This window comes from Drosophila mojavensis, unplaced genomic scaffold, assembly GCF_018153725.1.
Source record: "Drosophila mojavensis isolate 15081-1352.22 unplaced genomic scaffold, ASM1815372v1 contig_231, whole genome shotgun sequence".
NCBI lineage: Eukaryota > Metazoa > Arthropoda > Insecta > Diptera > Drosophilidae > Drosophila > Drosophila mojavensis.
The window spans coordinates 3,291,684-3,317,793 of NW_025318772.1; the positions used below are offsets into that span (position 1 = coordinate 3,291,684).

General features: G+C 40.5%; 1 protein-coding gene and 2 long non-coding RNA genes across 3 annotated transcripts in view; 2 read left to right on the top strand and 1 right to left on the bottom strand.

Annotated features, from left to right (window-relative positions):
- The window catches only part of LOC116804593, a 56,099-nt gene that overhangs the window by 24,122 nt on the left and 5,867 nt on the right, over positions 1–26,110 (top strand). Inside the window, exon 3 of the long non-coding RNA XR_004364588.2 lies at positions 24,443–24,488. This is a non-coding gene — a long non-coding RNA (uncharacterized LOC116804593). The remainder of the gene's footprint in view (positions 1–24,442; positions 24,489–26,110) is intronic.
- Positions 9,118–10,020, top strand: LOC6574796 (coiled-coil-helix-coiled-coil-helix domain-containing protein 10, mitochondrial). Its single transcript, XM_002000788.4, has one exon. It carries the CDS (start codon positions 9,254–9,256, stop codon positions 9,758–9,760), a length of 507 nt encoding a protein of 168 aa, XP_002000824.1. The 5' UTR covers positions 9,118–9,253; the 3' UTR covers positions 9,761–10,020.
- Positions 21,807–23,223, bottom strand: LOC122756978. Its single transcript, XR_006356851.1, has 2 exons — positions 23,134–23,223; positions 21,807–23,076 (listed from the first exon to the last, which is right to left on the bottom strand). It is a non-coding gene; the product is annotated as an uncharacterized LOC122756978 (long non-coding RNA).

Genomic DNA, 26,110 nt, shown 5'->3' on the forward strand with positions numbered 1-26,110 from the left:
AACCGGCTAGGTAACAAAGTATTATCGAATTCTTTGATTTCTGAATGGATGTTTGTTTTGATTTTCGATGAGCTCATTTTAGTTAAACTGAAAACAAAGTCAAAACAAACGCATAAACATTTATGCGCTGCCCTAAAGTATTTGCCAGCGGCATTTCATTGCTCTCTCAATCGTCTGCCAAGAGCGCCAAGTGTGGCCAAGTGTCTTTTGGCCATTAAATAAGCATATTTGCGCACATTTTGATGCCTTTGTGGCATTACGTTAACAAGTAGACAGCTTACATCTAATGCCTTTTGCACATTTGAAAGACACACAGACACACACAAACTTATATACAAGCGACTAACCATAGTTGTTTTTTTGGGTCAATTTCAATAAAGCACTCGACGTATTCGATTGATTCTAATACACACTCGAAATAAATTTGTGAAATTTTTGCTTGTGTGCGACACTTTTTAGGCGTTATCAAAGCGATTTAAAAACAATTACACTTCTGACATTAATGGCGCATGCTTTTGATGCCGATGGCAATAACAAGAGCAAAATCAAGTCAGTTTGACTAGAAGTGACCCATTTAAAAATACCCTGTGAATTGATATTGAGGCATCTAAAAATATTGTGGATTTTAACTGTGTGCACTGATCAAGACTTTCTCTAAGCCTTTACCTGTTATTTCAGTTACTTTACATAACTAGCTTAGTTTACGGGGTATACCTCTCCATAGCAAAGTTTTTATGTAAACCTTTTTGCACATTTTCCGCGCACTCGCTTACTCACCCGTATAGAGAGAGAGAGAGCGAATGGGAGCTAAATAATCGCATCTGCTGTTGGCAGCCGCAGAAAACTTTCATTTGTTTACACGGGCCTCGGTGCCTGCTGCCCGGATAACCACATCAAAAATAACGCGAAAGAAAGAAACGAACAGAAACGAACAACAAAGCATAAAAAATGTTTAAATTGATTTTTAAAAATTTTTTAAATAAACAAAATTCTGTATAGCCCCGCGTATTTACTTAGCGTAAAATAAATTTTCTTTAATTTTCTTCTTATATTCTTGCTTTATTTTAATTTAAAAATTTGCCTAAATGGCAGCTGTCTTAAAGCTGTGCCGAATGCTGAGCACTGAGCACGTCGAGGTGCTGGCTAATGGTCGGCTTTATTAACATGATTGCCACGCCTACACACACGCACACACACATGCACAAAAGCAAGACAGCGGGCATGAGAGAAGAAAGCTTATCAATGAATCACCAAAGCATGTGATTGATGATTTGATGTGACGAGTGTGCGTGTGTGTGCGTATGTGTGTGTTGGTGGGTGTGGCAGCCAGTAAGCATATACTTAACTGAGTATCTGTGTTTGTGATTGTGCGTGTGTGAGTCTGTGTGTGGCACGTTCCAAATGTGGCTTCCATAGCTGGGATTAGGCGCCAGGAGCCGGCCTAACAGTCTGACAGCAGCCATATGTGTGCGTGTATAAAAGTGTGTGCGTGTCTCTCCCTCTCTCTCCCTGTGTGTGTGGCTATCCCCTCATCAGTTGGCAGAAGACAGATTAAAAGTGAAGAGCTTACAAAAATGCTGGCAGCATAAGGCTCTAGTTGGCTCCACATACTAACCTAACATACACTAACTTAGACGAGGGTTAGCTTAGCTTTATTGTTGTGTTTGGGCCATGTCAGTCAGTATGTCAGTATGTGGAATATGTTCATAACAGTCATAACATAATATAGCCTTGGCAGTCGCATCTAATTGAATTTTTTGCTGTTGACACTCTGCGAGAGACACCTACGTTTTTATTAAAGAGTGAAACGACAATATTTAGCGCTTGACATAAATGTGAGATGAGTTCTTATCGTAAACGCTTAAAATATCAAAACATTAAATGGATTGTAATTCCCGTTAACAAGAGAATTTCCGCTTCGTTGGCTTCATTACACGCTGATGCTGTTTGCCGTACCTGTTTGCCTAACCGACAGCGGCAGGCGTCATCAGCAGCAGCTGCCTCCACGAGGCTCCCCGCTCTGGCATTGTGTGTGTGCGATAGACCAAAATGTTTACACATACGCGCGATTTTCTTTTAACAATTCATCAAATGCGCTAAGCGGGCGCAAAAAAAAACTTTGACACTCGACGTTTGTGTTTGCCTATGTGTGTCTGTGTGTGTGTGCGTGTATGTAAAATGAGTGGGGGCCGGTTTGAGTGTATGTGTATGTGTGTGTGCAGGCATGGCCAAAGTTTGACAACGTCAGCAGCCTCTGTTCCGCACACAGCCAACGATGGCATATCAATCATCGGCAAAACTGCGTGAATGATGCCCGCAGCCTCCCAGCTGGTTGGTGTGTGTGTGTGTGTGTATGTGTGCGCGAGAGTGTGTGTGTGTTTAGCTTTAAAATATTTATTTTACTTTGCGCTTTGCCTTGAGCGTTGCAGAAGACTAAATACAATAACTCAAATTGATTTTGCAGGTAGTGAGAGCTGAACACACACAGAGACACACACACTGACACACTTACAAACACACACATAGAGAGACAACAAATAATTGCAAGCCTCGACACGCATTATTTATGTGTCAGCACTGTTATGATGGGCATGGCATTGGGTGCTTGGCAAAAGGTGGCAATTAGTCAAAGGTTTCGAGATATACATATATACATACATACATACATATATGTTTGATTTAATGGGAAACGATTTCAAGAAGACAAACCTTAGTGACATGTGTCCTGATGTGAAGGCCAAGTCTCTCCATTTGCTTACTGAAGGTTAAATGTCGTTTAGCTTGCAGAATATGATAGATGGCGATCAATGGCAATATTCAGTAATAAATATTGACTTACGTTTGCTTTATTATAAATATTTGAAATAAATGAAAATATTATTTCTGCACATCAAGTATCCGCAGGGTAAGTCAGAGATCAGCAGCTAAATAAGTTTTAAATAAATAATATTTATTTTTTATTTGCTCAACACTTCATATCATAATTTCATATGAGTTGAGCTTGTTATTTGAATTAGCATATCAATTGAAATGAATAAGGTACTTTAGACATTTTTATTAAATTATATTTTTTCGATATTATTATACAAATTTATATATGTATATTATTTAAAATAATATATATATTTTTATATACATCGCGCTCTATATACACATGGCTCTCAAAACATATATTGATTCATTTTGTTTGCACATCACGTATACGTCCCGTGGCTCACGTATATTTACGCCAGTTTTGCTGTTTAATAGGCAAACTAAAACCACATAGCATGTAATTAAATTACAATTATGTGCACTAGATTTGAAAAAGAATATTTAACACGGAATTTGTTCATTTAATTAGGTGTCGCAAAACAAATTCTGTTCGGCATTTGCCCTCAAGCGTTGGCGTCTGAATGAACGGATTGTTAATATTTATATAACTATTTAGTAATTGGCTGGCAGCAGGGCAAGTGCAGCAGATAATTGATAGGTTAAGGGCTTAGGGCATGCGGAATTGATTATATTTATGTAAATTAATTGAATAAACACGCCAGTGGCTTGCAAACTGTTGCATCACGCACGTCCCATATATCAAAATATAATAAAATAATAGATAAAATGCCAGGGCTCAGTGCTGCAAAGTGGCGCTAATTTACGCTCAAGTGTCAGGTAGCAAGGATTTATAGAGGTGAGCCATAAATTTGCACCGGTTCAGCGGGTAATCCGCATGGAAACTTGGGAGCTGCTTCACTCGGGTCCATTGAGCATGCCATTCAGCCCCAGCATAGGCAAGTCAAGAGTGTACATGATTTATTCTCATTCGAAACTTGCTCCAAAACAGACGCCACAAAACTTTTACGCACACTTTATAAAGCAGCGGAACACGAACCGGGCGCGCAGGCCGCTGAACAAACTGTGGAAAGAAACAGCAGCAGCAAAATTGCAAACTCTGCGCAAAAATTTTAATCTGCACATTACAAAGTTTGCACAAAATGAGAAAGTGAACAAAGCGGCTGCGGCGTCTGCCAGTGCCTGACTGCTTGACTTGGCCTGCATCCATCCTGTTGGCGCCTCACTTGAAAATGCAGTCATTAATTTGCAGCTTACAGTAGCAACAGCAGCAGCAGCAGCAGCAACAGCAGCAGCAGCAACAGTAGTCAAAGGCGCACAATATATGCAAAAAATGTAAATATAATTAAGATGCTGCTCTAATGGCCAGCCTTAAGCTTAAAAAATGACTCGGCCCGAAGCTCTGACGCTGGCCAACTCACTTAGGCCGCGGCCATTTTTTATGGCCCACCCGCTCCGCCCACCGAATTTCATTTGTTTGCCGCACGGCTCGGTGACAGTTACTTTGCCGCTTCAGCAAACTCGAGCGGCAAGCGGCGAGCGGCGAGCGGCGAGCGGCAAGCGGCGTACCAAATGGCATTTAGCCATTGCATTGGCACGCGATCATTAGTCAAGGCAACTGCTGGCGGTGGAGTATTGCATTAACAGCGCCAAGGAAGTTTCACCTGTCAGTCGTTGAAAGCGCAGCTTGGCAAATGAAATCACCACCTGCCAGCCTTTGCCCAGGACTTTCCAACATTTTCACTTGCAACGAAAAAAATAAAATAAAACAGCTTAAAATCAGTGAAAAACTGAACTGTACAATTCCCATAATTTATTTACTCGATTTTATGGGAATTGCAGTTTGCGGTTTAACTTATAAATCGTTCATACTCTTTAACTAAATTATTAATAATTAAATCAGTCATATATTTGTCTTTTTTAGCACACACTTTCCTCACATCATAAAAACTATATTTTAATTGACAAAAAAAGCTGTTGGGATTTCAAATGCATTTCATTAAAGTACTATTTGAGGCTTGTTGGGTCTCCCGTTTTTATTGCAGTGCATTCGGGCTGTCATGGTGTTAGCAAATTAAAAGTTTTTTCAATTCTTTTTTATGGGCATGATAAAGTGTGTTCGCTCTCTCGATGAAAATTACCTGCTCGAGCGTCAGTTTGCTAATTAGACAGGTAAAAGTTTTTTTAGACAGGACCCGGGGAACCCAGGGACAGAACGACATGCCATAGCAGAGCTCGACAGGACAAAGTTCTGGTCAAAGCAAATCAAATTCCAGTTAGCAAAGGCAAAAAGTTTGCCAGCCAACTCCCATGTTACTCCCATGTTATCGTAATCCCACTCGTTTTCTATTCTATTATTCTTGTGTTGTACTCGTGCCAGCGACATAATTATGTGCCGCCAATTTGCATTGCGCCCACAACACAATCGCCATAAAAGGCCATAACAATTGAAGCACAGGGCAACGGCAAAGGAAACGCCAGCCGCTGACTGAATGGCCGACAGAACGAATACATTATACGCTTACAGCGTCTTATCAACAGATTAAGTTGTATTAGCAGCATTTGTAATTAAGGAGCAACAGTGCTAGCATGAGTCTAGCATGAGCTTACTTAATATATTCCAAATTGACATCCCTCGGCTTGAATATGAGATGAATGAAAAGTTATTAAATGTGAAGTTCTTTTATATCATTGCTATAAATACTTTGCTCTACTGCCAAAGCTTCATCTTCTAGCAGAGTTAATATCAGCTCACATATTATTATCTTATTCGTATTAATAAATTTGAGGCACACTCATTCCTAAAGTATCTGGAAATATTCTTCTGTTTTCATCTTATAGAAAATGAATCTATTAAATCTTTTATTTTATGGTATAGACTTCTTAAGTATTTTTGTATTGTATTTTATATTTTATTTTATGGTATAGACGTCTTACATCGTGTAGATTATATGATCATGTGATCATAATAAACGAGGCAGCTTTCTATTCTGGGTATTGCTATGGAGCAGGCTTGGATCTTAGAACATGTGACCAGCAATGGCTTTCATCATGCAGCAGGGTCTATCATCATGTGTTATACATATATTCATATATAGAATTTATAAGATGTAACCCTCCACTATTCCCTTTCATCCTGCGTTACACACTACATCACAGGACTCAAATACCCGTTTGTGAAGCCATAAAGAAGGTATTGTGCAGTAGTTATTTCAACACCTTTATGGGGCAGTACAACACACACACACAAGCACGCATTCATACACAACGACACACAATTGAAGCCCTGTAACTGACCACAATGGCGTTGGCTTTGGCCAATGACCAGCGTTCGCTTTGGCCCGTGTGTGGCAAGTGGCGAGAGACGAGAGACGCGTGGCAGGTGGCAGGTGGCACGGCACGTTGCACGTAGGTGCCGGAGTGGCATGCAAAATAAACCGACGCTAACGCCGACGCCGCATTTACAAAAGCCATAGATAGAAATCTAAAGATAACGGCAAATTGCAGTGCTACAAAATCGTTAACTGTAATTTACCGCATTTCAAACGGGGCACATTCTTCTTCTTCTTCTCGGCCATAGTTTTGCCAGCAAACGGTTATAAATGCACTCGGCTACATTCTGGCCGCAATGTAAATTTAATTGTGTTTCTCATTCTCCCTCTCTCTCTCCGTCTCACTCTCCCTCTTTCACCCACTCTCCTCTTGCCATCATCACTCCTTCTTTCTCTTTGCTTTGAGCATATTTACATTTGCGGCCACAACAAACTTGGCACAAATTGCGCATATAAAATAATTGAGGAATTGAATTATGCATTATGTTGCGCCACGGATGTGTTGAGAGATTGGTCAATTGGCCCAACACTGATGCAACACTGAGGCAGCCACATTACAAGCATGCAACAATTGTATAATCCACACGCTGACCTCTTTGTGTAGAAGAAAATAAGTATATGGGAACACACTATTGGCTTGACCTTCTTATTGTTGTTTCGCTGCTTACAAACTAAAATTAATCATACGCCCTGTCGCTCAGCCTGCGGCTGCATTTGCATCGAAAGTTTCTGCACCCGTTTAGCTCAACTGATATGCATCTAAAGTGCGCACTTTGCCCGGCTAAGTGCAAAAGTGCAAATTTTTAATTGAAATTTTGCCACTTTTAGGCACTCACACATAGACATATACACATGTGCATAGCAACAGCTTGTTGAAATTTTCAAACTGTTCAAGTGGCTGTCAAAAGTTATGTTAATGCACCACGAGCAGCGCATGGGAAACTCGGTAAATGATGCAAAAAAAGAATAAAAAAAACTGAAAGCAAATTAAAGCAAATGCGATATGCGAAAAACTCTTTGAATAAAAGTGGGCTAAGACTTACTAAATGGCTATTAAAGACTTGGTAATATATAGACTGTAAGATAGTCATATTGAATTCAATGGTTATATCCTGCTAAAGCTTAAACTATTAATGGGATAATAGCTACCAAGGACTTACTATTATATAGACCTTGAAATATAAAATCAAACTTAATGTGAATGATAATATCCTGCAAAGGAAACGATAGCAAAGAGCCCATTAAATGATATATCAAGGCCATATCTGGGCTGTGGCCAATAAACAGAACAATATCCATAGCTAATGCTCTTATTTATTATATACTTTCGAATCAGACGCGATGTTTATAGCCAGTTGTGTTTTGGAATTTTTTATCACATCAATTGTCTATGCAAAACAGCAAAGTAAAGTCCAAGTGTTCATCATACGCAGCGTGGGCCCCAAAGAAAAGGAGAACAGAAAGAAAAAAAAATTTAAAAAAAAACGTAGACTATAAGCAACCGTTCTATACGAGCTCTATTTTGCATATTGCGTCCATTCGAGCACTTAAGGCATCGAATCGAATCTAGCTGAAGTCTATCCATCTTGGGGCTGAAAAGTGTTTCGCTGCGGTTATTGATGTTGATTGATTTATAAACATTTCAGCGCCAGAGACGGGCAAATTAAGTTGTAGCCAAAACAATAAACAAAATGAAATTAGCATTTGAGACCCAGTTTGGTACTTTGGCGCTGCCCAACTGCTGTTGCTGCTGCTGCTGCTGTTGTTGTTGTTGTTGTTGTCGCCGTTATAGCAATTCGGCAGATAGCTGCAGACAGCAGCAGAGCAGAGAAGAATACCCAAAGCACTTTATAATTTGCTGAAATATTCATAACACGAGGAGTGTAAATTGTGATCGCCCACCCGCTGATTAAGTAGGCCATATCGTGTGTGAGCGCCTGGGCCTGGCTGTGGCGCAGGCCCTGTCTCTGGCTATGATCTACTGTGTGCGTCAGTTTCTGTTGGTTCGGGCATCTCCCTGCATCAATCAAGCGGCATTTGCAGCCGCATGTCCCCGCTCGGTAAGTTGATGAAATATTCCGTTTGCTGCCTGGGCTCGTATGTCACACTGACTGCGTGTAGCTGTCACATCAGTGGTGCTTCTATTTGAATTATGCTTTACATTTTTGGCTAACAGCTTGGCTAATTTCGCTCATGTATTTTCATTTCTCGCGAAGTCAAGAACACGACACAAACGAAATTCGAAGCTTCGACCCAAAGCACTTTTGCATGTGCTGTGGTAATTAAAGCATTTCCGCTGCAATTCAACATGCGGCTAAATTTTCCAAGAATGAATTTGAAGGCGCCTCTGAGCGAGTATACTTGACTTGGGCACACGAGCTATACACGAGCAAATGTCGAACGAGAGCGAGTCTGGCGAACTGGAAGGAAGTCCAATACATTCCTAGCTAAACTCATTTGTGTTTGCCAACGCGAGGACTCGCAGGAATTGCTAACAAATAGTTTGTGTAATCTAACATAATTTGGCACGGGACAAGTGGGAAATCGTTCAGCACAGTTAGTTTATTTTTAACTGAATTTCACATGACTCAATGCCGACAATTTCATTATTGCCTCGATGTGTGGTCATAATTAGCGCGAGCGAAATGAAAACTAATTAAAAACATTAAATAAAGAGAAACTATGAAAGTCTGTGTGAACAGCTGGTGCTGCTAGCGACCGCCAGGTGGCGCCTGGGGGTCGTGCACATTGGCAATTAACCGCTTTGAGCCCTTGGCCCCAGCTGGTACCCTGCCAAAGCTATATAAATTAGTTGGCTGGCTAAAAAGCTGACAAAGGCCAAATGCCAAGTCCTTGGGGAAGCGCACACTCACACACAAACACACCCATGTGTATATGTGTATGTGATTTTTAAAGTGGCTCAGCTGCCGTTGGCTTTAAATTCATTTTGTAAAACGTTCAAAACTTGGTTGAACCCAAAAAAAAAAAATATATATATATATACCTATTCAAAATTCTTTTCAATATCGGCACAAAAATATTTGCTTAAATTTTTGGCCGCCTGCACAGATTTGTTCACATATCTCTAGATGCCGCGTCAACGCTCCAATGCACCGCCCAAGAGCGGATATGCCAGAAGCCGCAGCAGTAGCGCCAGCAGCAGTCGCAGTGGTTTTACTCCATTCACCAGCGGTTCCAAAAACAAGAATCTTCCAGCAGTGCAGCCCAACAAGGCAGAGACAAAACCGACACCGGCTCCAGCTCCAGCTCCAGCTGCAGCGCCCAGCTCTGGGCGCTCCACAGGCGACGTGATGAAGGATATGGCAGCTACGGCAGCCGGTGTCGCTGTTGGCTCTGCCGTGGGCCATGCTGTAGGCGCTGGCATCACAGGTGCATTCAGTGGTAGCGGCAAGGCGACGGTAGCGGCAGAGCAGCCGGCAGCTGAACAGCAACGCCAGAGCGAACTGGTCGAAGAGGGTCCCTGCGCCTTCGAGATACGCCAGTTCCTGAAGTGCAGCGAGGAGAACACTGATCTCAACGTCTGCCGTGACTTCAACGAGGCCATGAAACGATGCCGACAACGCTACAATACCTAAGCCTAGTCTCAAAAACCCATAGAGAGAGGGAGCGAGACAGAGAGAGAGTAAAACAGCGAGTGAGAAATGAGCTGAAGCAGAAACTCCACCAATAACTGCGACCATATTTCGACTTCCGATTGGACATGAAATTTGAATTTATATCATTTATATTGGAAATTTGTTGCAAGTTGATGCTTTAATTATAGCTGCAAGCATTATCCAAATTGTCTGCCCTGGCAGCCAACGGTTCGCAATTAAAATATTTTATGTGTCGCACACGCATTGCCTTCTTCACTGTCACGCCCTTATCAGTCTCAGGCCCACCATACGCCAACACTCTTTAACAGTGAGTTAAGTGACTGACTGCATATCCTTGAGGCTCTTTGTTTCGTTGTCATCCGGCTAGGCTTTATACCCTATGCTTGATATGCTCAAAAAGTATCAAATGTTGATCTAGTTAGATATTTTTGAGTTTAATTGGAGCTGTTAAAAGTCTAAAGAGAGTTGAAGAGAGAAGGAGAGAAAGAGAGCGGGAGCAGGCACATGATACCGTTGATGCATGTCTTATACAGTTTAGAAAGTGTGTTTAAACTTCGTTTAGTCAAAACTGAATTATACTCGATTTTTTTTTTTTTTTGTCATTTTCAGTTAATTGTGATTTTGTTTGCTGCCCTGCCCTGTGCTCCTCTGTGGCCCCATCGTTGTTGGGGCTTTTGTTTGTGTTGTTACTTTGCCTGCGCTTTGGCGCATATTTACTTGAATTGTTGCTTTTTGTTATTATTGTTTTGCTTTTCTAACGATTTTCGCGTTCGACGCGCTTTTCATAGCCAGTTTTCTCATTTTTCGTTTCGTTCTTCAGCGAGGGAAAACTTTTTCATTAGGTTTTCCTTTTATATTGCCCCCTTTTTTTGTTGTTCGTCTTTTCTTTATTTTATTTTATTTTTTTGTTATCTGCTTGGCTTGCGCACAATTAAGCCCGTGAAATGTTTTGGCAGCAACGTCAAGCGTTCTGGCTCTTTTCTCAGCTGCTTCCTTCTCCCACGAGACGACGTATACCCTTTTTAATTTGGAGCACATTTTCGCGTATGCTTAAGCAGCAAACAATAGCTTATAGTGTGGGCGGAATTGCTGGAGCATGCATTCGCCGGCTCGCCCTAAACATTTTGTCTGCCCTAATGAAAACAAATTTAATTTTTGGCATCAGCAGCGACAACGCGCACCTAATAAATATTTATTATGTTCTCGGCAAATCCCCAGCCTGTTGATGCCTCTCCTGTTGCTGCTGTTGCTGCTGCTGCTGCTGCTGCTTCTGCCTGATTTAGATGAGTCGCAAACAAGCCAATGCACCTGCCACTGGCAGCAGCCCGCAGCACCGCAGCACCACATTGTGGCTGCCCAGGAGTTTGGTGTGTGTGTACGTGTGTGTGTGGATTAACCAGTCAGGCAGTTGACATGGCCTGAACATAATAAGGGAAATATCGTGAAAATATTTCATGTGTTTTTTCCACATGTGAATATTAATATTATTTTATTTATTTCTTTCTTTTTTTTTTGTGTAAAATATATGATGGCTTATCTACTACGATATATATTTTATGCTATGGTCAAATATAAATTATTATGCTAAAATGATAAGCACACATAAATAAAATATATAAAAGTATATCTGTTTAAAGTAAATGCAAAAATTTGAATAAAAAATTTAATCGACTTTTTTCAACTGCACTAAATGTAGAAGATGTATTATTTATAATTTCAGTAATTTATTATATTTGAAGGAAATAAATTTTAAATATATTAATATAGTATTCAAGTGATAGTCCAATTTATTTATTATTTATTGCACTTTAAAGATATAAATTACAATGTTACAAATTTATTGGTAGAAAAGTCAAGGAAAAGCGCCAGCTTTATAATATAAGCAGCTTCCGCTTTAAATCATTTAAGCAACAGCTATTGTCCATGAAATTTGACCGGAAAGCCAATACTTAACACTCTCAACTCTTTCAAGACTTTAAATCAATTTTTATTACATAACGCCTTTGTGAGAACTTTATCAGCTTCAGCTGGAAGCCGCTGTTAAAAGCTGCAAAAGCATATCGATGTCAGGTAAAACGTTGACTGAATATTTTCCACGCGCACATAAAAACAAATGCACCGCGGGCAGCTGCCTGTCAACGTGCTGGCAAACAGCAGCAAAAAACTTAAGATGAAAAAAGCACCTTAAAAAAATATATGTATTTATATATATATACACACGTATGTACATACATATGCAATATATAGTAAATATAAAAGAGAAAAGCCGTCGAGCGCGAACTTTTTGCTGTGCGCGGTGTGAAATGCGATATAGCAAACAGGCCGCAATCAAAGGGCTGTGCTGTGTGTCCATTCATTTTCTTGTGCCTTCCTTCGCCTTAATGACAGTGGGTGGAGGGCGTGGCTGTGCAGCGGCAAACAAAGGCAACAGTCGCTGCAGGCAAGCGAAGTGTGACTGAGCTGTCTTCAGTTGAAGCTGAAATTTTTTGCATTTTGCCGAGTTTAAATTAAAATTGAATTTTTCAAATTGACGTTCATTGAATGTTTGTATGTGTCTCTTGCCTTTTTTTGTGGTCTGCGGCGCACTTTATAATCAATCAGTCATGAATATGCTAATGAAAATCAAATCAAATCAAATCCAATCAATTTTCAAGTGGGCAGCCAATTGAGGCGTGCAATGCAATAAATTGCATCAAAATTGTGTAACCCAATTGGTTGAATAGCCACTAAGTGCAACTGGCAGAGATAGAGAGAGAAAGAAAGAGAGAGAGAGAGAAACCAGAAAGAGAGAGAGAGAGAGAGAGAATGTGTGTCGGCTTGGTATTTTAGTCAAACTGGAAATTTATGTGCGGCAAAGTTTGCTGCGGCACAACTTTGTCAGGGCGCCGGCAGCGGAAACGGAAATGCATTTCCGAAAACCGGAAATGTACTTGCAATGCGAATTGCAAATAGCATAGCCAGCACAGAGAGCTGCCACCCTCAACCGTAAATTCGAAATTCATAATCAAAAAAACATAACTTGACCACCTTTAGCATAAAGGAACTCAACTGCCCACATATGTATGTATGTATAATAGATAAATGTGTGCCTAAGCAACTGCTGCTTGTTTATTGTTTATTGTTTGTCGACAAATGAAATATGTACATAAGCGAGAAGGCGGCCAACTCTTTGACTAAGAGCAAAGTTAGATATTCAATAAATAATTGAATTCATTTTAATTTGTTGGCAACACGCATACGCCGTGTTATGTTGAGTTACTTCATTACCGAATGAAGCGTCTTAATTGAACAAGTGGGAACTGAACTTAGCAGCACGCAGCACACACCACACGCCCCTTGCCGTGCTCACAATCATTTACATATTAATTAAAACCCTTTTTGGCTAGCAACGAGCATCAGCCAAGCGGCTAGCCCCAAAAGCCAAAAGGTCAAATGCCAGACGCAGTCAGCTCTGGCTCGGCTAAACCACAGGCATTAGCTGACCACACACACCTCATTAGGTTTGCGTAGCATACTTTTGGGAGCGGTCAGAACAATGCAACTTCTTGAGGTTTAGGCCGTGCCGTGCCGTGCCGTTCCGTGCCGTGCGCCAAGTGGCAAGTCAGGCTGAGATGAAACTTTTTCGTCGCCTCATAAAACAGCCTTTGAGCTCATAAAATTTTCAATAGAAATTTTGTGGCTAAACAATTTGCCGTCAACATTGTCGTGGGGCCTGAAATTTATCCATGTCACTTAAATATCAATTTAATTTCCATAATAGGGCCCTAAACTCTGCCGCACAAAAACACACACACAGACACACACACACACATTCGCACAGGCGAACGCACAAAAGGCGAACCAATTTATTGTTATCGGCCAAGTGACAGCGCGCATTCTCCAGGGATTTGGCTTGTGATTGACACTTCCCAGGAATAGCACAAAACCCATTGGCACACACACACATACCCACAGCAGTTCCTGCGAAGTGATTGTGTGTGGGTAAAAGTTTATCGCTTTAGATCAAATATTATAAAAACATTCGAGCAAGCTCAGCAACACGAACCGCGAACACAATCAAATCCAAGCTGAATGTGCTAAGTGCAACTATTGTTAATTTTATTTGTCCAGCACTTGCCCCACGAAACTTGCCGCCAAAGTGCTGCTAAAACACACCGAGTGCTAGACAAAGAAATTCGAAATCCAGCTGGCCGCAGTGACGACTGCATGATTACCCTTCAAATGGAAAGTTTTCGGCATTTTCCGTGGGTGAATGTAACTGGATATGGGTTTGGTTTTGGCATGTGGGCAGCGTTTGTAATTGAAGGCCGTTTAGTTAGTGCTTAAGTATAGATTACTCTTTTAGATTATAGAAGAAGCTTTAAAGTCTAGGCTAGCTAATATATGATAAATATCTGATTTGAATATCTCATCATTTTCGCTATGAATAACAAATTTAGATGATATAGTGGATGGCATAGCAAAGTATACAAAATACATGTATATATATTTTTATTTATTTATTGTGCTTAATTTATAAGACACAAGTTTCAAGTCATAAGATGGCTTTTGTTCCAGTAAACATGTGAACGGCTCTCTATTAGAAAATAATACCTCATCATAATATGGTAGATTATAATGTGTTAATGTTAATACCTCATCAAAAATCGGACCTCATCAGACATATATTACACAAAAACTTTAAGACCTACATCAGATTTCAAGAGCTCTATCATATAGCTAATATACCCCTGTGCAAGTGAATTACTATAAATAGCGTTAGCATTTGAATAAATGGAAAATGGTGCGGCAACAAGGACAGTAACGGAAGCCAGGCGTGCATATGTACTGTTCAGTGTAATACATTTGCATATGTGTGTGTGCGTGCATCAGTGTAGATGAAAGAGAGAGCAAGCAAACAGATAACAATAAAAGCAAATTTAAAAGTCCATTAAAAATGCTTGAACGACATTGTTAAATTGACGGACCGCGCTGAGTTAGTCACGTCTCTCTCTCTCTCTCTCTCTCTCTCTCTCGGAGCTCCAGCTGCTGGTAGTTATATGAGCTGGAGCTGTGCTGCACAGTGTGGCGGATGGACGTCGCATCATCAAAGTTGCTGACAATAAATAGAAATCTCAATTTACGACGCGTTAGTCGTGCGCCCACGCGACTGTGGAGGGCGGTGGGGCGGACAAGGAGGAGAGGACCTACTGCAGCAGCAGCAACACTTTTCTAGTGGCGCGGCTCTCAGCCTGCTCTAATGGCATTTGTGATGGCTGCGGTTATGGTCGGCTCTGCCATGATTGGCGATACGCTGGTGGCGCTTGCATGGATATCGTAGCTGCCATGAGTGCTTTTCTGTTTGCACAACAGCCAGCGAGAGCATGGGCGAGGGGGTGTGGGGATATGGAAAAGCAGCAGTCCAAGCCAAAGTGTGTCTATATTGATAGTCACAACTTTTAGCCATTTGCACGACTAAGTCAAAAATGAAACTGATGCGACTTAGAGCTTAGTGGGGGATACAAGAAAACTTGAACTCGTTTAAAGTGGATAAAATTTAAATGAAAAACGATGTTATATATGTTTATATCTCAGCTCATTTGGTTTCGGAACTTCGTCATGCTCAAGAATATCTAGAGGTCAACTATGGCATTCTTCTGCATGACGCTGCATGTCAAACACGTTTGATTAAAAGTGTCATATCCTCTTTGCTCATTTGCTGCTGGCTCCGGTTCTATACTGAAAGGAGGACCGGTCTGAAATGTAGTGGAGTGGAAAGCAAGAGCTAAGGCAATGCATACAAAAGCACAAAAAGTGCGCTTCAAGTTAAGCCCTCTGAAAAACTTTCCAACTAACTTGCGACGTGACATAATTTGTGCTAATGCCAAATGAGTGACAGCAAACACGCCTGTGTGTGTACACTAGACTACAGGAGTGGCGTGTTGCAAAGTGCTTGTATTCTCGTTCATCATTTATGCTCCGCTAAAAGTGTTTCAGCATCCAATGAAAGACTGTGATGCATGTGAGAATCGCAAATGAAGGCTGTCAGAGCTGAAACCTTTAGCGTGTTGCACAGTGTTCTTCAGGTGTTTCAATTAGAGAACTTTGCCACCCACTTCCGCCGAGCAAATTAGCCAGGCAAACGTGCAACTATCAGATATAGATACAGATATATGTTCAGTTGCAGCTACAGATACATTTGCAGCTGCAGCTTGTTGCGGTTTACAATGTGAGCAACGGAAATCGTGTGAGCAGATCCAAAAATGGGGAAAAATCAAGAGCCGGAACACCCCTCTTATGTGGCCTAAAGTGGCGATTCAATTGTGGAGTGAACTGAATTTACGCTTCGAATTGTTCTGGTTAAGACGAGTTCGCTGCGTGCCGGTTAGTTAGCCAAGTGGAGAGCGGAATGCGGCTCACTTGATGCTGGCGTAACGAGCACAAAACACGGCTCCACTCAGCCAGGGACCGAATGAAACCCCAGCTAATTGGCACTTGAATGCAAATAAACTAACTCAATTGGACTCGTTCAGTTGTCCTTGAAGTTTCTATTGCCGGCTGTGGCCAAGAGACCGGATGCTGTTCAGCTAACGGTTTAATTTGGCTTTCCTTTATTTACGCAACAATCGGAATTTCGGTTGCCTCAGGCCGCTGTAGCTGTATCTGTTGTCATTTCGAGTGCCCACTGTAGTTACAGTCTCTGTCAATAGATTGCCGACTGTCGGCAGTCATATTTCTTTCATTTCTTCTTCAGCTCGGCCAACATTGCGTATACGCACTGCTCCACATTTCGTGAGCATTCCGCTTAGCTAACATTGTGCAACTGTCGCATTGTAAAACTTTTATAAATTGCAACGTCGGATTTGACGACTTTGCATTGCACAGCCCAATTCACATGCCTAAAACGACGGTGAGTAAATAAAGGCGAGCTACCCGCAACTTATTCATGCTGCAACAAACTTTTATCCGCCAGCCCAAGTCGAGACGCTGACTTAGGCACACACGCAAGCCCAAAAACACCCACACACAGGCACTCGAATAGATCGGTGTAGTTGTTGCCACTGTTGAAACACACAAAACTTTTTAATTAAATTCCCTCACCAGCTACAGCAGCATTTGAGTTGTGTTTTTTCTTTATTCTTTATGAACTCACTTGAGGCCAGTTGCAAAAACTCTGACATGCTGCTGGGAGCAGTCTACTCTGTCTCTGCAACTCATTGAGTTTCAATTTAAAATGACGACAAATAATTGTATAAATAAATAATCAATATTATAAATGCTTATAAATGCTGATAAGTACATGCTTATATATTTGTTTACATAGAACTAGAAATTCCTTTGATTTTACTTTTTTTTAATAAAGTCTTAGCTAGCTTGAAATATATATTTAAAAGTTGCCTCAAGAAAAAATATATGTTTCAAAGAAAGCCCAGGGAGTGTCGTAGTGAATATGGAGCTCATGGGAGAGTAGACGCATTTTCCGCTAAAAATAATTTTAATTGAATTTTTAGTAAACTATAATGCAATCTAAAGCGCTATTTATGCCGAAAGCTAATACTTAACATTTATTTATTTAGCTTTGCTCAACGACTCATTTGATTTTTTAATTAAAGTTCGCTTTGCATGCGCAGCAATCTAATTTATATTTGATTTACCTAGCAGTCGCTGCTAAATTGCAATTGCAAATTTTTTATTACTTTCGAATGCCCTGTAGCATGGAAAAGTGAAGGGTATGACCTACAAGGGTTCGTTTACCGTTGACACTGTCAACCTATGTCAATCTTGACTAATAATATTAATGGATACCCATGTTCAGCTGTCTATCAAGGCAACAAGTTGCCGAACCTTCGGTTGATGTGTCCTTAACTTTTTTGCAAAGAGGATGTCTCACAGTCTGGCACTCCCTTTTGGAAAATCTAAAGCAAATCAAATTGTGTACTTCAGTGGAAAAACTGTTTTGCATATTTTTTCAACGCTGCGCAAGAAATCAACTCTTGCTCCGACGATTTCTTGTTTGCCTTTAATGCAAATTTTTGCCTCAGGTACTCGCCTTCCTTCCTTCACCTTCCTCCAGCCGGATGCAGCAATCGTGCAACAGGCAGCCAGGCGCAGTTCAAAGGCAACAGCAACAGGTGCCTATTTGCTCTAGAGAACCCGCGGCTGTGTGCAGTCGAGCTCCTGTTGCTGTGGCTACCGCTGCTGCTCCCCCTGCTGCACCGATCCAGGCATCTCAGCGGCATAACTCACTCCCATAACTTTCAGCGCTGTTTGCATTTCTCTGGCATAGAGTATATATAGAAAATATTACCAAGAGCTTTTGCGTGAAGTGGGCAGGCAAAATCAATTAAAAAGGCAAATGCCAAGTAGAAAATATTAGCATAAAACTGAGGAAAATCATTTTAAAACTCTGCTCAGATCTTTAATTAGTCTTGAATATTACGTAGATTTTAACTCTGTTATGCATTTCCTCATTATTGAATAAAAAAGCAAAATAAATCCAATAAGTGGCGCACTATTCGTGTCGACTGATTTATTTATAGCACGAACAACCGCATGATTAGTCGAAAAGTTCTTGTACCTCGGATGGGGAGCATTACGTAAAGTGCCCTAATGGGGCCGCATTAATAATGGACAAGACGTCAACGCAGCACAGTTTGCTAAACTTTTCCGGCAAATGGCGTGACCCCAAAAAGGGCATTTACACCAGTCGCCAATTTCTCCGTCTGTGAGCACCCCGCGCCTTCCAACCCGACTACCCCGACCACCTGCTTACCGCTCGGGCAAAACATCAATGAGTGGCACACGCATTTTGGCCCAGAGGCCAAATGTTTACTCGAATAGCTAAAAACACACACAAAATTGTCTTTCATGTTGTTGCTGTGTTTTCCCTTCTGCACAACGTTCTTTGGCTTCGCAGTGTCGTTCAGTTGCTAAGTAGATCAATTCCATTAAATGTGAGCAAATATGAAAACAATCAACATTTATTTGTTGGTTTTCGGAAATGTGTTTTGCTTTCCCAGAATTATTGATATTATAATAATTATGATTCTAGACTGTCCAATTATGAAAATCAAGCAATGGAAACATTGTTTTCTTGCCTGAATATATAATTGGATTTAGTTGATTGAATATTGAAAATAAAGTTCCAAATAAGTAACAAAATTTCCGTTTCAAACATAATTCACTTTCAGACAATGAACTTAAAATAACAAAAAAAAAAAAAAAAAAAGGTATTTTTCTCTAAATATATAATAATAATATTTAGTGTGCTCAAGAAAATGTTGAGACCCGAAGAAATGTCTACTTTATCTTTTTCCTCCATACCTATTTTACTTTTGCATTTGAAAATCTTTCCTTATTCGTTTTATTTGGCTCTAAATTTAGAATAGATTTTTTTATTTATTTTTTAGTGACAAGGTAAAACAATAAATTTTGGAAGATCACAACGCCAAATGTGAAATGAACATGCTAAAAATCCAAATTCAATTTGAACATCACATTTACGCGTCATGAAAAAGTCATAATTTGTTCACAAATATCACCTCCAGAACACGAATTTATGCGTGTGAATGCCTGTGCGTGTGTATGTGTCGGTGTGGGTGTGGGTGTGTTTGTGTTAACTTGTCTGACATTCGATGCAAGAAACGTGTGTGTTAGCTCTCCGAAATCTGGCAAATGTCAGACAGCTTGTCAGAGCAGTGCCAACGTGAGCTGCTGTGTGAATGAGAATGTGAATCTCATGAATGAAAAGGCCACCACGTAATACTCACAGAACGAATCCGAATTGCATCAACCGTTTGGCACCTGTCATTGATTGTGTACCTTTTCAGTGCCATAAATTGTCGTGTAGCCTTACTTCTTACAGAGGTCAATTTCTCAAGCAGAGAGAATTATTAAATTTCGTTCAGTTAGAAAACACTTGTGAAATATAGAAATATTTGTTATTCAATTTACTATGGATATGCATGCTTCATGCGCTCCCTCTGCTTCGCTAAAGTGAATGTCTCCAATTTCAATCAAAAACTAATATTTACATTTTTTTCACTTAGCCATGCGGGCGAAATGAAATTTTTCTCTCACGAAATATAAACGCAACTCTCTCAATGCCAAAGCCAGACAACTAAAGCAAAATAAATCAAGGAGAAACGCATTGTTTCTGGCAGTTAGGCTATGACCGAATTGAATATACTCTGTTTAGGTTAAGCAAAGAATTTTTAATACTTTAATATCAAACTATCCTGATGAAAAGATATGAAAATAAAATGAAATATATGTATTTCGAATTGAATTTTAGTCCCAAATTATTAAAATAAAATAGACGAGCTATATATACAGAGTATCCAATTAGCAATACAAGACGCATATAAAACGCAAACGAATCAAGAGTCGCCGGGGCATCAGAGGTTGCAAGTGGCCTTGGGAGTGCTCCTGAGAGCCCTGGTCGTCAGTTGAAAAAGAATTAAACTAATATTTATCAAAGAGATGAGCGAGACTTGCTTCAGCTTGAACAAAAGCATTGAAGGGCAGGGTCGGCGCCAAAGCAAAGTGGCCGGAAAGCATCAAGAGAAGACCAGAAATATGAGGCGACGAATGGGACTAGCAGCAGCACAAGTAGTGGGCAAGTGAGCGAGGGGGAAAGAGAGAGAGAGAGAGAGAGAGATAAAACCAAGAACTGAATTGAAGTGTCATGAAACCAGAATATAATAGAACAGCACAGAAGCGAGCACAGCGACGCTGTCAAGTCGGCCAAAGCTTTGATGGCTAGATGAATGGACGCATTTCAGGTGCACAAAGCAACTTTTGTGTGGCAACTTAATGGCTGCCTTGAGCTGATGCCAACTTTATGCTAATTAGCAGCAGCTCACAAATCTAATGCGAATAACTTTACAGCGAAAACCTCGCACCTTCAGACCCGAAGAACTCTCGCTCGCTACTGCACGGCTAAGCTGCACATAAGTGAGCTTTTGCACACATCTCAGACAGAGAAAAACACACATACACTTTCACTCACACACACACAGAGTCACGCAGTGACAGCCATTTTTGTCAGCCATCTTTTATTTTCGTTGTGCTGCAGCCAACTTTTGTGCTCTCCCATTCACAACTGCATTTCGCATTTTGCATTTTTCAATTGGAGCTGGCGCAGCTGTTTGCTGGCTTAGCAGCGAAGCGCGCGCATTGCTGACATCTGAATTTTATAATGTATATAGTATAAATAGCGCTTCGCTTTGAAGTGGCCAAATAAAACGATAATAAATATAGCCATTGTGCAGTCGGTGCCACTTTGGAGCCTTAGCAGCCAAACAATGGCTGCCCATAAATTACCTAAATTGAATACCATTCTGCATTCTGCAGCTATTCACAGCAATACAGTTTTTGCCTCACCTTAAAAAGAACTTAGCTCGTCGTTATGGGCTACGCTCCATCCAAATTTATTACATTCCATAGAGTGAGCTAGTTATTTAATACAATGCTGTAATAAAGCACCGCAAAAGGGTTAGTTAGCTATACTAGAATTTAGGTATGTATTATATATTGACAATGCCAATATAAATGTATATGTTGAGTCTACACTTGCTCCAATTGGTCAGGGAAATCAATAAATCATATGAATGCTATAGAAAAGTGATGTTTATTTATAAGACTAATATTTGAAGTGTCATATTAGCTAAGAATAAATCACTTATATATGTATGTATGTAAGACATATATCCGTATAGCTCATTCGTCTGGTTCTTCGAGCCTCTGTTAATATCGCCCTCCAGCATTAAGCAATTCAGTAAATGTTTACCATAGGTCGCTGTGAGTTCAGTAGAGATCATTGAAGCTCACAATTGATTTCGCCTCCGTGCTGAGTCCAGCATAAATTGTTAAATCTCCTTTATATCAATAAATTTATTTACTAATATAAAATTGCCCAGTATTTGTGAAAAAAATTTAGTTTGAGTTTTCTCTCAAGTCTTACCAATTAAAAAAAGAAAAAAAATATATATATATTTATGGATATATATAGCCTGATCAAAACTAAAATTAAAGCCAGTTAGACTCAACCCATTTTCACTTTATATGCGTCAACACATTTCGCATGCATCATATTTGTTTCTTACATTATTAATATCTGAGTCAATATTAGCATAAAACAAATATTTCTAAAATATAGCGAGTGTATTTCTATATTCGCTGGAAATCTGACTCTGTTTGTTATTTTTTAGTCACAGCTTTTTTATTCCCCGCTTTTGTATCCGTTCGGAGCGCGCATAACTATGCAATAGAAACTTTTCTCACGTTTTTGATTGCGTTTTTTGTGCAGCGTCATAAATATTTAATGTTGACTTTTAGCTGTGGCGATTGCTGTGGCAGCAACGACGCTGCCGTGCTGCTCTTTAGTGTCAGATCTCTGCCCATTATAGTAAACTGTGTGTGCGTGGGAGTCGTCCTTATTGCTTTTCCATTTAAGTGTAAACAAAAATGACGACGCAACAGCTGTCCCATTGAGTGGAGCGAACCAGCTGCGGCTGGTGCGATTCAATTGAATGGCATATCCATCAGGCTGCGGTGAGGGCTAGCTCTGTATTGCAATTTGCAGCAGCAGAGAGACAATGCCGCAAGGCTGCGGTGGGTTGGAAACTGACAGTTGGTACGACTGTCGTCAGTGGTAAGAAGTTGACCGAAAAACCGCAGGATGCACTTAATTAAGTTAATTAAAATTTTTGTGTCATGCAGCTGCACATTCTTGAGCAACATCATCATCAGAAGCAGCGGCATCAACAGCAGCACGGTAATGATAATGGTGCTCGTTGTCGCGGTTGAGACGAGTCGAGTAGCAACCGCAAAGCGAGTCACTTCCAGCTGAGCTCATGTGCGAGTACGCACAAGTATTATGCGAGTAATACGCGAATCCAGCCAGCGGTAGTAGTCGCTGTTTGCCTCTTTCATAACGCTCGCTCATGTTGCATGCAACTGCATGCTGCCTCACACGAAGCGTAAACTCAATTAAAAACTGTCGAGTAGTTGGCCACTCACACCCCACACCTCACACCGTACACCGCACACCCAACACGCTCGCGCTGTTGACAGAGCTTGATTATCCTTATCCCCTGTCTGGGTCTGTTACACATCCTGCCAGAAGTGGGCGCGTCGCGACGCAGTGCTTAGACTGCATGTGTTTGCTTTTCAGCAGTCTATTCCATTTTCTAATTTAACGCCCGCATTTATATTTCACCATCAACTTTGCTGCGGCTTCGGCTCTTTGCATTTTAATGCTCGCCTCACAGAGAGTCCATTAGGATTATAATTTATGCATTTCTTTTGCAGCGCTGAACAGATATATATATATATTTTTTTTTGCAATTAGCTGCATAAATACTTCATACTTAACGGGAATTAAGCTTCTAAGTGGCTAAAAGCTGTTTCTCCTCTTAATATCTACTCCATATTCTGTTTATTTCGATTTCACTAACGAAAATTATCGTTAGCATATTCAAATCAATTATGGTGAAAAGTCAGAAAGGCGATGTATATGTGATCTTCATAATCAACATATATTTAAGGAAAGTGTATGTCCTAGTCGTGTTGCATTCGCCACGCTAATGGCTTATATAAATTGTTTGCATAGCACAGACATATGTAAATCGTCGATTAGCGGCTAACAAAGTTGCTCCAAACGGAAGCCATTAGCATGAGATAATCAACTGTTGTAATGTCTGTCCCTCTGTCCCTCTGCCACCCTGAATCCCTGTTAATAATCAAGCGTAAACAGCGAATTGTTCATTGGAGCGTTCGTAATGCGACCGAGAAGCAAATGTTGGATTTGCCGTTGTCAGTTATTGTTGTTGATTTTCTTGTTGTTGTTGTTTTTGTTGTTGTTAGTGCCTCTTCACCAGTTGCATTTTTGTTATTTGTGCAACGTTCCACACGGCTGTCAGTCTGGGAAAAGCTTGCCTTGGAGCAGCTGCAGCTGCCAGCAGCAACTGCCATTGCGTCTGGCTCTATACGCATATCCTGCGCCTACCAAGTCTCGCATGCGGCTAAGCGTGACGTTGATGAAACGCGTGCAACAGCTCAACTTGCTGGATGGCAGAAGCCAGAGGATGTGTGCCACAGCGGGCGATGACATGGCGGTTTGATGTTGTTCCAAGCGAATTTCTTGCTGACAATTTCTTGTTAGCGCTGCTCATGTTGTGGCTGCACATGCTGGGCGCATGCATGCATATATGTGTCTCTATCTCTCTCTCTCTCTCTCTCTCTTTCTCTCTGTGAACGTTCTAGTCGATAAATTTTCAATTTTGCAACTTTTGCTCTAGTATGTGCGTGTGTGGGCTTCCGCATTTTAGCCACACTTCAGCGCTGCACAGCATGGCGTATGATTGATGCCGTCTACAGAGTATTCCTGCGTCTACACACAAAAGTTAAGACATGCACACATACATACGCACATACAGCAGGCAACATATTATGTTTACATAACAAAAACAAATTTCTTGCTGCTTGCCCATTACTCAAGTATATTGAAGGCAGAAGGAGATGGAGGGAGAGAGGGAGCTGAAAAGTGATTGCGAGGCCTTACGCAAAATTTTATTCTAAGTAAGCACGTGTGTTTATTATTGACGAAGTGTGTGTGTGTGTGTGTATGTATGTGTATTCTTTACTGCTTTAATTACATTATTTACTCTTTTATTTCAGTTATCTCTACATTGAAGCAGCCTACAGGAAGAGGAATAAGACACAGGTGAGTTAAGGCATTTCACGCATCTTTTATGCAAATATTCTTCAGACGAAATTCAACTTGTCTTTAAAATGTTAAATATATAAAAGCATGCAGTAATTTTAACTTGATTATCGCTCTTACTTAACTCTTCTGTTTGGTTTTCATGAAGTGATTTCGGTCTTTTTGGCATACAAACAGCTTTCGACAATCGAACTTATGAAGTGCTTTCAGCTTATCAGGATTGCATCAAGAGCCAAGCAATTCAATTAGCGTTGCGAAATTTTATTTGGCAACCGCATAAAGAGACTTTATGACTTGCTCGGAGATCATGGCCAACATTTTGCTGCTTACGCTGAACCACATCGTTTCTCTCTTTCAACAGAATTCACAAAAGTTTATTGAGTGAAAAATTGTTGGCAGCAAAAGAAAAAGAATGCACTGTTGCACAATGTGTGCAGCAACGACAGCAGCAGAAGCAGCAGCAGCAGCAGCAGATATTTAATTATATTGTACAGTATATATACATAAATATCTATAGAGAAATTTGAAGCAGCTCTGCTTAAAGTGGAATTCCTGTCGAGAATCTGTCGAGTTTGACACAAATACAATCGCAATGTGAAGGATTGCGACAAAGATGCACATGAAGATATCTAACCAATTTCGACAGCATATTATTCAATATGAATCGCTTTGCATCGTTCATCAGTTAATTGATAGCAAACAGCATGCATTGTTAGAATTTGGTATTCAATGGCATTGAGGCCTGAATGAATTTGCTCCGATGATGTCACAGCATGATGCCCGACAAATAACTTAAAATCAAATAAATAACCTTGATAGTCAAATATATGTACAATATATCATGTATATGTATATACATGGTCCTAGCATTTGGTACTTTAGCATTTTGGCCTTCGGTCTTGGGCAATGGCACAAACATAAATTTCCTATAAAAGGACAACAGCAACAAAATCATCATAGGCGCGATATTCTTTTAGGCGTTTTCCATAAGTCGGCGCCATAAATAATCACATAAAACAACAACATGCAAAACATGTTGGCATCGAATGTCAGCTTTGCTGCTCCTCCTGCTGCTCTTATCCTGACAAAAGGAAACCCAAATGTGTATACATAAATACCATTTTTGTTTGCTTGTTGTTGCTGCTGTTGGCAGAGGCAGCTACCAAACTGTACCCGCAATTTATGTAAAATTTAATGCTTTATTACGATACACACACACGCACATGCACACACATACATACATATGCAAATCATATCACTCATACACGCCTACACGCCTACGCACGGCGAGTCAATTGTATGTATGCATAGCATTATCAAACATGAAACGTGAAACACCAATGAAAATGTCAACCAAGAAACAAACACAGCAACAAATATAACAGTAAAGATAAGCAATTTTCCCGTTGCCAAATGTTTTCACCGTTAGCCGTCCTTTCTACACATGTTTTTTGCACGGAATTTTATTATGCACACACAAAACTCAACACGCACACAGACCCACACACACCCACGCACACACACACACGCAGAAAATGCTCGCATATGCCACTGTGTAGGCATTTAATGCCGGAATTCGTGCTACACTGCTCTACAAAATTTCAACCCAAAGTAATAAATAT